Source organism: Vanessa cardui, chromosome 6, assembly GCF_905220365.1.
Source record: "Vanessa cardui chromosome 6, ilVanCard2.1, whole genome shotgun sequence".
Classification (NCBI taxonomy): Eukaryota; Metazoa; Arthropoda; class Insecta; order Lepidoptera; family Nymphalidae; genus Vanessa; species Vanessa cardui.
The window spans coordinates 3,608,257-3,621,517 of NC_061128.1; the positions used below are offsets into that span (position 1 = coordinate 3,608,257).

Below are 13,261 nucleotides of genomic sequence, written 5' to 3' on the forward strand. Positions count from 1 at the left end.
TTGTCAACTTCCTCGAACGGGAGGGGCTCTTCTTGATGAACTCCTTCTTCAAGAAGCAGCCGCAAAGGAAGTGGACGTGGCAAAGCCCCGACACTATGACGAAAAACGAGATCGACTTCATAATGACGGACAAGAGGCATATATTCAGAGACGTCTCAGTGATTAACAGGTTCAATACCGGTAGTGATCACCGACTCCTCCGAGGCTCTCTGAATATCAATTTTAAGGCCGAGCGCGCCCGTCTGATGAAGTCCACGCTCCGACCAAAGCTGCTCCAAACCATTGCGGGATCTGAAACATTCCAGTCAATCCTGGAGAACCGATTCGCTGCCGTGGAAACCACAACGGACGTAAACCAGAACCTCGAAAATGTAGTTCGAATTCTCAGGGAAGAAGGCACGAGATATTGTGGCATGCAGCGTAAGGGCAGGAAGTCGAACCTTTCGGAAGAGACTTTGGGGCTCATGAAGAAACGACGTGAAAACCCACCTGTCACTTCGTCAGAGAAACGGCAATTAAACCAAGAGATCAGCAGGCGCGTACGACACGACCTCCGGTGCTCCAATACTCTTGCAATAAAAAGAGCTATTGAGCAGAATCGGGGGTCTAAGGTGTTCGTACAATCTCTTGGAAGGAGCCACCTGACGAAGTTGACCACAGCAAGTGGAGAAGTCGTTTCTTCTAAGCCGGCAGTACTTTCGGAAGTAGAGGACTTCTACGGCCGGTTATACGCATCGCATGCATCTCGACCTGATCCCGAAAATGAGGATCCTAGAGCTACATTAACACGCCATTTCTCCGAAGACCTGCCTGAAGTCAGTATTGGCGAAATCGAGACTGCTCTTGGACAGCTTAAAAATGGAAAAGCCCCTGGAGAGGACGGCGTTACCACAGAGCTATTAAAAGCGGGAGGTAAACCGGTACTTAGAGAACTTCAGACGCTTTTTAACTCTGTCCTCTTCGAAGGGAGAACTCCGGAGGCGTGGAGTAGGAGTGTGGTCGTCCTGTTCTTCAAAAAGGGAGACAAAACCCTGCTGAAGAACTATCGTCCCATAATACTGAGCCATGTCTATAAGCTGTTTTCAAGAGTGATCACGAACCGTCTTGCGCGAAGATTCGACGAATTCCAACCCCCGGAGCAGGCCGGGTTTCGGACCGGATACGGCACCATAGACCACATCCATACAGTGCGGCAGATTATACAGAAGTCCCATGAGTATAATCGGCCCCTGTGTCTTGCATTCGTGGACTATGAGAAGGCCTTTGACTCGGTTGAAATCTGGGCTGTTCTGGAGTCCCTGCAGCGTTGCCAAGTTGATTGGCGATACATCCAAGTGATGAGATGTCTCTACGAAGCTGCCACCATGTCCGTCCGAGTACAAAATCAGCAAACAAATCCCATACCATTGCATCGAGGAGTGAGACAAGGGGACGTTATTTCCCCCAAATTGTTCACTAATGCAATGGAGGATATGTTCAAGACGCTGAACTGGAAAGGACGTGGCATTAACATCAATGGCGAATACATCTCTCACTTGAGATTCGCAGACGACATCGTCATCGTGGCAGAAACGCTGCAGGACCTACAACAAATGCTGAACGAGCTGGCTGATTCTTCTATGCGTATCGGCCTACGGATGAACTTGGATAAAACCAAGGTCATGTTCAATGAACATGTTCTACCGGAACCGACTACGATACACGGTACCGTTCTCGAAGTTGTTCAAAAATATGTCTACCTCGGGCAGACTCTGCGATTAGGTAGAAACAACCTTGAGGACGAGGTGAATAGAAGAATTCAGCTGGGTTGGGCAGCGTTTGGGAAGTTACGTCGAATCCTAACATCGTCGATCCCACAGTGCCTTAAGACGAAAGTCTTCAATCAGTGCGTCCTACCCGTCATGACATACGGAGCCGAAACGTGGACACTCACGACAAGGCTGGTCCACCAACTTAAAGTCGCTCAGCGTGCTATGGAAAGGGCTATGCTCGGCGTTTCTTTGAGGGATCGCATCAGAAATGAGGTTATCCGTCAAAGAACCAAAGTCATCGACATAGCCCACTGGATTAGTAAGCTGAAGTGGCAGTGGGCTGGTCATATTTGTCGTAGAACCGACAACCGTTGGGGAAAACGTGTTCTAGAGTGGAGACCACGTCTCGGCAAACGTAGTGTAGGACGTCCTCAGGCACGGTGGAGTGACGATATACGCAAGGCGGCAGGCAGGAGCTGGATGCGAGTAGCCGGAGAAAGACCACAGTGGCGTGCACTGGGAGAGGCCTATGTCCAACAGTGGACAAAAATAGGCTGTTGATGATGATGATGATGAATGCCGTTATTAAGTTAGTCTAGTGTTCATGACTAATACTAGTTCATCTAAATTCAAATGTAGTGTTTTCGATTTCTGTTTAAGTCCATAGTTCGGTTATTATTTAGTATGTGTTTTACCTCAGCGTTCTTTCCAATGTCCTGATCAGTCGCTTTAAGGGTTAAGACGGTGGTTCCAGGGCTGGCGCCTTCTCTGACTGACGCTTCATATTGCTGCATTTCAAATATCGGCGAATGGTCGTTGCAGTCCAACACGTTTATCTGAAATAAAAACTTTGTTTTAGTTTTATTACTACGAATATATTACATAGTGCCACGTTACGCTAACTATTTTAATATACTTATATATATAAATAGTGTACTTATAATATTTATTTTTAATAACTAGATGGTCTTCTATATGGCCCGTTAAAAGCAAAAGAACTACTAAGTTTTTGCTTAGTTAGTGATAAAGATTTAACTTTCATGGTAGTAAGCAAAATTCAAGAAAGTGGACATCATGAGTACAAAACTATACCATAAATATTTTAGGAAAAATATGACAATAGGACAAATAAAAACGGCCTGGGATTTAAACTTGTTGTATAGTATACATGATGGTAGAAGACTATTGCACAACACATTGAATGATCATTTACGTTTCTTGAAGACGAGTTTAAATTTTTCTATTTAATTAAATAACTTCTTGGTCAAAAATGAATTTATTCTTATCATTAATCACCGAAAATTAATTCTTTAAATTATCGTAACAGGACAATACTTATTATGATTACAGACAATTAGAAAAATGTTTATTAACTACATATATTTTAATTAAGTGAGAATATAATTATGAATATGAAGAAAGACAAATAATGTAGAGTTTCCAGTTATATTTGTTATTAATTCAATGAAAAGTTAATAATTGTTTATCATAGTATATTTTTAGCATCTATGGTATACTGTATATTACTGTACGTGCCTTAAATAAACAGTATAAATAACATTTGTAAGCGTGTATTTATATGCAACCCGTTAAGATATGTAGATTAATAAATGAAATAAGTAATTATATATTCTATGAATTTGTTATGAGTTAGCTAATGAAATATAAAAAATGATATCTAAAGCGAGTTTGTCTGCCCACGCTATCAACTTCTCATACGACGAGACATATTCATTAATTCGTCTTTAATGCTATATTACAATATGACATAAGTTCGGGGTTTATATCACCAAGCTTTTCAAATATGCACACACGGATTTTGGCTGGCAGAAGAAACCTTCTGGACTATGAGAGCCAATAAGTAGTTAACGGAGATAAACAAAATCAAAAATCAAAATATACTATGTTCAAGTGGTTTTACAAGGACTTTTGAATCGTCATTTAACAACTATATTGAGTGAAGCTACAGCTGGTTCGGTGTGGATTATACCGAGAAGAATCAGCAAGAAACTCAGTAGTTACTCTTTTTCAACATTTAAAAATGAGAGATCAAAATCTGAACCAAGGCACGCAAGCGATCAACACAAATCAATTTAAAAGCAACAGTATTACTAATTTAATTTAAGTATCTCAAAATGTGACATTTACCAAAGTTTGAAGTTTTAAAAATCGAACTCTAAATGAGATGTTAAAATTATCATTATAGACACGGAAGTCTTAAATAAAGAAAGATTACATTTTATTACTTTTTTATTTGTACATTTATACCAAAGTTTATGTTTTTGTGAGTTAAGATATCTCATATAGACATGGAACGCGTTAATCTGAATCGAATATATGGGTATGAGTTCACATCCGGTTATACGGCACTAAATTTGAAGTTTATGATCTAATTAGTAAAACCTGGTAGAAAGGTTTTTACTCTGTAATAAAACATATATCTAATAAAAATATATGGATTTGACACTTTCTATATATTAGGTACAACATTAGTTAGTTATATGTAGTTTTTAAATCTGCTTCTGTTTTATAAGTAATTACTAATGACTTTGCCTGGCTGTCTGTCTGTCTAGATTCTGAACCTAACGCTTGACTATTCAAAAATATTAAAGTGTATTTGATTTCTTTGAGTTTAATTTGGTTTTACAATCATTCTAATGTTAGTGGGAAAGTCGGACGAAGTTCTAAGTCATCTATCTAAAGTGGATTCTAAAAATTGCATAGCGTGATTCACTTATTTGTGTAAATATGATGTTCATTTAGCAATCGTTGGTTGATTAATGGTAACTTACCTGAAGTGTTGTGGTACCACTTCTCGGTGGGAACGTGTCATCCTGAGCTACGACTCTGAAGTAATGGACGTCGAGCCTCTCTCTATCCAATCGGGCCTGCGTGGTCACCACGCCTGTCCTAGTGTCCACGGCGAACATACCCGCTGATCTCGAGTCCAGGAGGCTTGACATGGAATACGTGACGGGACTGTTTTCTGGATCACTGTAACAAAATTAACAATATAACTCATAAATGTGTCGTTAGATTTTTTTTAAAGATTTATTCTACTTCCAGAATGACGTCATATGAAATTTTGTAAGGCGTTAATTTTAATATGCAAGGTTTCCAAGGAACAAATGAAGTAGAGTCTGACATTTTTAGTACATAAAGGATAACAATGATTTTAAAACGCACAAAATCAATTTTCAGTCATTAAAAAATCAGCAAGCAAATGTCAGAAGCGGTACAAACAACATTACATACTTGTTATTCCTACACGACCGCATCTAATTACATGGGCGGCGGCGCAATAACCCCGCAAAGGGAAATGTAGTCTCACGCAGTTAAATCGATGAAATTGAGTAAATTCCCTTTTCTTATCTATTTAATGAAGTTATGTATACCACTTAATTAAGGTGTATGTGTTTAAAACAAATATATTAGAATAATACAGAATACTGATAAGGCATAGCAAAGCAGCAATATCGCCTAGATAGAGATCTCATGTAAGCATCTTAAGAAAATAGGGGAAGCATTTTACGTGACAATATTTTATATCATTAAAAATTAATGTTTGTATATGATTATTTTATTAAATGAATTCTTAAACTATTTATCCGATTATGACGAAACTATGTTTTCGTTCGATTTGAACTGGGAACCTTGTCAAGGTTCCCAGTTCAAAATATCAATATTAATCTTCACGTTGGTCATTTAGTAAAATGTTCGACATATTCACGTATAGTAAGACACAACTTAGATGTCGCATCGGCAAATTTCGTAAAACCGATCACATCCGAATTGAGTACGCTATCCCAAATTATCAATATTTATTTCTCATGCGAATATGATCTTGACACAAACGTAATAACTTGTAATATGATATGACCTAATATATTCATCAATTTGACGCGTCGATTTACATGCACTTGCTTTCTCTGACGCGTGAATCAATAGCGACGAATAGCGTCGAATGGCGCGATAGGGAGCTATTTCTATTGGTTGTGTAAACCGGCAGTAATCGGTTTTATTTTCATTCCATTGCATTTTCCGATGCTACATCTAATATGTGTCGTACTATACTTATTCTTCATGTACAAAGTTCACTTTTACTAGGTCAGTTACTTAGATATATATGTATATAAATGTAATTATTATATATTAAACAACCACATCTCATGATACAAAGTCAATACAAATATATATCATATAAACATTAAATAGAATGACCACACTATATTGCCTGAACTACCAAATAACATTTACTTATATGCCAATGACTCTATAAGCAAGTCACCGTAATTGAGGTATTTTAGCTTTATAGCTGGTGGGCTATTGTTAGTCGTCACGATTACATTGTTTCCGGACCGCATAAAATAGATGAGATCATAAAAGCTCAACGAGCCAGCTTAGAGTCAATTAAAGCAGGGCAGATGGTTTATTATCCTGGTGTTACTTCCGTAGCATTCATGACTCATTGATTAGTATAATTTAGTTTATAGAATGAAACGATATTAGACGGTGAAAGTGTGAAGTAATAAAAATTTATTGCCCTTAAAACGACAGTGCTTTCGAATAGGGCATTTTTTGTTTTAAAATGTTGCTTGGTTTTAGCACCTCAATGACATTCTAAAAGAAATAATAAAAGTATAGTACGACATAACTTAGATTTAGCATCGGCAAATTAAAAAAAACCGATTGCCGATTTATACAAATAGCTCCCTATCGCACCATTCGATGCTATTCGTCGCTATAGATTCTCGCATCAGTTCAACCCAAGCAATGCAAGTATGTAAATCGGCGTGTCTAATTGACGAATATATTACGTCATATGATATTACAAGTTATTACGTTTGTGTAAAGATCATATTAACGTAAGAAATAAATATTAAGTAGTTAATCAAACCAATTACATCTGAAATGTGGCCAGTTTCACGAATTTTGCCGATGCTACATCTAAGTTGTGTCGTACTATACAAGCATGAGAAATAAAGATTGTGTAATAAAAAAATATTACCGTGCTCTGACTGTCGTGACTATGACTCCCGGTGGCTGCTCCTCAGCAACAGACGCGACGTACAATGCTTGCTCAAAATATGGTGATTGATTACGCAGTTCCCTTTTGACTCTTCTCGCTATATCCGTGTCGTTAAGTTCCTGATGGTGATACACTATTTTCAATCTGTGATCCGAATCGACGATGTTAGTTCGTTCGCAATCAAACGTGAAGAGCACGGAGACTTTCCACATCGGTTCCTGAATACACACGTCACCGCTCGCCACCAAGTCTCCCTGGCTGTTCTCTATAATGAAACGCGGATCACTTACATCCAAAAATTGCACTCTGCACATTTTTTGCACTGTTCTCGGCAAAAATGCCGTCAACGAATTCACGAATTGGGACTTTTTCAAACAAATCCCCTGCCATCGGTCCGTCGTCGGTATTGCGAAACTGGCGTACGTTTCGGAAATCCATTGTTTAGCTTCAGCTATTTTTACATCTATGGCCATATCGAAAGGTACTAAAGGAGATCGCTTTTTTCTACTTTTATTCGTAACCGCAAAGTCCTCGAACATCGCGTTCGACCACGGATACGCCGTCGACAATACACTATATTGACTAGCTCCTACCTCGCTTTCCTCTAACAGTCTCCAGTCTATACTCTCTTGATAGATGACCTCTCTCTTGTCTCTGATATGGTCATCTTCGTACTGAAGAGCGGCGTCGTTTTGATCATATACGCGATCAAAATCGATATCGTACAAATCAGCATGCCGCCTGCTGCAATCCTCCCCGGCAACCAATATTCTAATCGGTAAGCTATAATAGTCGATGTCTCGAATGCGTTCGGAGGTAGAATCCACATAGAATGTGAAAAGATTGGGGTAAAGGACGCCATCGCATCTTAGCCTTTTACGCAACGTCACGAGACCGCTAGTTCTGTTGACTCGTAGAATGTGGTGTACAAAGTTAGCGGTGCGATGCACGTCAATATTGTATGCACGTTCCGAGCCGAGCTTGTATACAGCCGCGTCGAGGACGACATGGCCCGGCGGAGCGGTGTCGGGGATGATGATGAGGTAGGCGCGCGCGGCTGACAGCGCCAGCGCGATCAGCACTGCGTGCGCCCACCGCGCCATGCTGCTTTCTGTTCACCTACAGCAGCGCCGTCTCGTTCGCCGTAAGCTCGGATTATCCATCTGTGAAAAAAAAAATAGTCAAAAGATCATTAATCCCAGTCAATTTAATTAAGGAGGTTTTACACCTAAATACATCACAGTATTTCCATGTAATATATCACAATCGATACTTTGACATTTTAACGGTACGTAAGTCGTTTTACATGAAATGTATTAGTTATCATACATTTTTAATGTCAATGTAAACGATAATAAGTCCGATAGGAAAAGGCAATGACATGGATTACTCGTTTAGAACAGTAGAAATAAATAAATACAAAACAAAGGAGAATTTTACGCAAGATTGAGAGCTAATGATTCAAAATAAGCACTTGCCAAGCTGTCAAAGACGTGCCAAATTGTTTGTTATAATTTATTTCTTGTTCATAATGGTTTATGGTACTACTCATTAACTTTGAAAATTCTCAATAAAAAAATGACCATTAAGATTTACCTAATATTTTGTTTTGTTTAGTAACTCTGTCTGTTTGTGTGTATGTCTCGCTCTCACACAAAAAACTAAAAAAACACTACTGAACTGATTTAAATGAAATTTGGTACACAAATAGTGTAGACCCTGAGAAAGGACATAGGCTACTTTTTAGGAAACAAAGCGGTAAGACTTCTTTGTATACAAATCATCAACATAATATTTTAAGTTAATTTATAAATATATACATATCCCACGCGAGTATAGATGCGGGTAACAGATAGAGTAACATAAACTTTAAAACAGATTACGTTCGTTTTTGAATAAACCAACATTATGATTAAGCTATGTTTGTGGTTTATGTATATTCCTATGAATAATACTCGAATATATTCTTTAGTTATACAAAATCGGAATACCGAATAAAAGATTTCACAACTTTGAAATTTTCGAGGGATTGGAAAATCGTTCAAGGGCTGACTTATAATACCAGCTCCTTAAAACCAATAAGAGCGGATTTAACAAACAAAAGCTAATCCGAGATCTACGCGTCAGCAGAGTTTCTACCCTCTAATATCTTGTACAATTATTGGTTTTCACAGCGATCGGTAATTTTCGGCAAAATTCGGCAATTTTCGACATAAACCGGCTAAGGTTCAAGATTAATGGTCGCAATTAATGGGAGTGCACGACGGCAATTTAAGCTTACAATGAATTTACTAGGTGTGAAAGGGATCGAAAAAAACTATTATTTTTTCAACATTATCCATTCAAAGGCAAAAACATTATGATAAAGTTTAAATTTTTGCTCGATAAGAATATATATAAGTTGAATGATATGCTATGCATAAATATTAAAAATATATTTTATGAATAAAAATAAAATAATGACGATTGTTAATATGTATTTTAAAGGCAAACATTAACGTTTCATTGATTTGAATTTAAATACAAGATTATGAGGCGGCTCTTTTAAGGAATAATAATATTTAGTATATTAAGAATAAATCAATAAAACAATGATGTTGTAGTAAACAGATATGTTATTAACGCGCAAAAAGTGAAGACTAGAAAACGTCCTAATTGGGACGTTTGCCTTTAGTTGTTTTACGTAGTTATACGTTATAATACATCATAATTACGTAGTAATACGTTTCGCGTAATTTAAACATCTAGTTATCATTTTAAATTATTGTTTTTAACAAGCTATTCTTTTTACTTTTAACGAAATGTAAAAATAAACTAAAATAAACGGTCCCCGGCGCGGCACACTTTTTTCTGATGTTTAGTATGGGTATAACATATCTGTTTATTAGAATATCATTGGAATAAAATACATTTTTTCTTACTAGAAGGCATGCAAATTTTAGGTCACTATGTTAAAATGTATTTGCATGATTTGTAATATAAATAGTGATGTTAAATAAAAATATAACTTCTCTACCAATACCAGTCTGCAGAGATTCCAAAACATATTTAATATGGTTTTGTTTTTTAAGTCCAAAAGAAGCAAACGGATCCGAAATAGATATCAGTAACAATTCCAGAGAATAAAATGCTTTGTATAGTATCAGACTGAGGGTCACTGGGGGAAACTTGGAAGGTTGACTACGATTTCCAAGAAAGTAAGGACAAGATATTTAATTTGTAGTAATTAATTGGATACCTTAATTAAAGTTTATTTTGTTTTAATTGAAATAATTATTTTATGCGTAAATTTACATACTTTTTTTTTATTTATTACCTAAGAGTTCAATGTGTTTTATTTTTCAGAATATTATATTAATAAAATTGATATATTACTTATTTAGGTTATTTAATAGGGCCCTTATTAAAAAAATTAAATAGCTTTTAAATAATTCAGTTTTTTATCCAGTTTTAATACCCCCCAATTGTAAATCATAGTAAATAATATTTGAATGTTAAAATAATTTTAACATACATCTTGCGTGAAAGCCTTTTTGTAAGTCTGCCTGGATAACCTATAACTCTTCAGATATTCTTGTGTCTTACAGCAATTGTATCGATGTATTCTAGTATTGAAGGATGAGTACGCCTGTTTAAATAGAGGCACAAGGAACATACATAACATCATAGTTCTCAAGGTTAATGGATCATTGGTATAGAGGTGATCACTCAGCATCAGGTCATTTACCCCTACCTACATACCTTACATAACCTACCATCTAATACCAAAAAAATACACATTTCATATTCATAATATTATCCTATAAAATTAAGATGTACATCAATTATTCGTTTCGTTAAGTATTCTTAGATATTTTTAAAGCAACACTGCGAACAGTCCACACCTAGTCACCCTAACGCTAATGGTGCTATCTATTAAACGTGTTCGGAATTGCCGATCCGATAGCGATCCCCGCCTTTATTCGGTCATTTGATATGTATTTATACGGTGGAAGCAAGTACATTTAGCGACAAAATCTTCTTAACTTATCTTTCTTAACAACCTCTATCCCCTAACAATACTACATTTTTTTAAACAAATATAATAAATTTGAAAGTAAAGTAAAGTAGTACCAATAGTATTTTAATATTCAATGCGATTTACTTACTTAAATAGTGTGTTTTAGCAACACTGCACTTCCATCTCAATTCGATAAGATTGAAATTTATGGTCATTTTGGTCCAAGATTTATTTAATCAAAGTTAAAATCTTATCAATAAAGAAATCTCAGCTTTATCCCGAATAGGAAAAATCTCTTAAGAACTTTAAAAACTAGTAAATAAATTAGTAAAGCGATAAATATGGGACATATTTATTATACCATTTATGTATAAAATAAACTCATCAATTCATCTACGAAGATCTTCCAAAAAGTCTTCATCGAACATTTGAATCAAGCCATATTTGATATATTAGACGTGAATAGGGATATTATGGATTCCTCGGTAAAAGGCACGTTTTTTATGACTACATATTATAATGTATATTATCTCTTACTAATAAAGTTTTATAGCGATTGTATATTTAAATGACTATTTATGACATCTTCGACGTATACGATGACATTACTTTTTAATTTAGACGGAGTGCAAGGAACATAAAAGTGAAAAAACGCGAATAAAAATATGTCAACAATTAAAGTGACAAGACTTTTGACGAAACGAAAATACTTCGTAACTCTTTAGCGGTAACTTTAATTCGCTTTTGATTTCTATTCGAAGTCAAGTTATTCGTCTACTGTAACAAAGATTACTAATACTTTATTTAAATATAATATTTATAAATAATCATTAAAGGTTATATAACTTCTAGGTGTTGAGCTATATGCAGTCACAGAATTATATGAATGTAATGAATACTTTTTGGTTTGACATTTTTATAAATAAAAGTAGAAATGGAATATTATTAAATTTGACATAACATTAATTTAACATGGGAATTGTTAATCTGCCTTTAAATACGGAAGATAATGGATGATTGTAAAGGAAACTGTAAAAATAAATATTGTAAACCATATTAAATATTGGTAATTATTTGATGTTCCTGTTTATCTGAAGCTGGGTCTACATTTAATATTAAAGTTACCTTTATTTGATGCTTTCGTTTAATTTTCCTTCTTTGCTACGTACTCAATTCCATCTGTAACAAAAAATACCTATCATTAATTATATTCGGAAATTTCCGGATCATTTAAATGTTCTACATTTGTGCATGAACATTATTTTCTATGTACAAAGTAATTAACAATTAAAACATGATTGATACGAATTATTATTAAAATGAAATTTTGCAACGTAATGTTGCAGTGAAGCTTGAAATTCAAAACAAAAGAGGGGAGTATTTGACAATAATTAATGATTTGGTTTTGTAACATAACTCACAAAACAAAGGAATGTTTGAATAAAATATAATCAATTATTTGAAAATGGAACAGGTATTATTTTTGAATTTATTTATTACCAGTACGTTCTTTATTTAAATTTAGTATTTTTTTATGACATTGTTCGGAAAAATAAATTTAAAAATGGATATTGTTTTACGAAATGTTATGTTTGTATTAATTGTATGTAGCATTCCTGTAACATTGTTTGGTTGTTTAAAAAGTAATTATTTCTCATAATAATATATATTAAAAATTGTTGAAATCTTAAATCAAATTATCGATTAAGACTCCGTTTTACTGTTTGCAATTATTAACTTTGGCAATACAAAAAGCAATCTGTCAGGGCCACACGCATGGCGATGGCGCAAATGCGTGGCGATGCGGTGATATTAGTTCAATTTGGTTCAGAGGCTCACGTCTAAGCTTGACGAATTATACCCAGAACGCTACAGAGGAATAGAAATCGTTTGTCACGAACCCTGATTTACTTCCTTATTTCCTAATATCGTGGGATCGGTTTCAATTTGCGAGGATTTATTTACAATTTACATAAGTAAATTGACATACAAATATTGTATTCGTTCTAGAAGAACTTTAATAAAAACTGTAAAGCTTGTGCATATTTGTTACATTGCTTATGATTCATTTTTCTTTCATATAGTCGATAAAAAAATCTTAGTTGTTTCAGTGTTAGGTATGGTAATATTTACAAAACCCAACAGGTATAATCCATCAGTCGGCGGGTATCTTATCTAACAATCTTAATGACACTGACGCCGGCGACGAATCGATTGACTAAGCTATAATAAACAAAAATAGACAAGGCAATAACGTGTTGCTTTATGTAATACTGATATTATATTAATCAATAAAATTCAAACCGCCGTTATAGGTTTTAAATTTAGAATGTATAACTGTCTCTTTCATAAAATTAGTCTTATTGGTTGACGTTATAGCTACCACAGATAGTCTATAAGGTTATTCGGCGTTCGATCATTAAAATAGACCAACTTTGTAATATACATATAAGTGACTGACTCAGAATAAGCAATTTTGTT

General features: G+C 35.3%; 1 protein-coding gene across 1 annotated transcript in view; it reads right to left on the bottom strand.

The window, feature by feature from the left end:
- LOC124530201 (protocadherin-like wing polarity protein stan) overlaps nucleotides 1-13,261 on the bottom strand; it is a 144,875-nt gene that overhangs the window by 38,599 nt on the left and 93,015 nt on the right. Inside the window, exons 2-5 of the mRNA XM_047104215.1 lie at nucleotides 11,906-11,959; nucleotides 6,760-7,943; nucleotides 4,544-4,745; nucleotides 2,447-2,587 (exon numbers count right to left, since the gene is read on the bottom strand). Of these exons, the coding sequence (XP_046960171.1) occupies nucleotides 2,447-2,587; nucleotides 4,544-4,745; nucleotides 6,760-7,883 (1,467 nt within the window). The 5' untranslated portion in view covers nucleotides 7,884-7,943; nucleotides 11,906-11,959. The remainder of the gene's footprint in view (nucleotides 1-2,446; nucleotides 2,588-4,543; nucleotides 4,746-6,759; nucleotides 7,944-11,905; nucleotides 11,960-13,261) is intronic.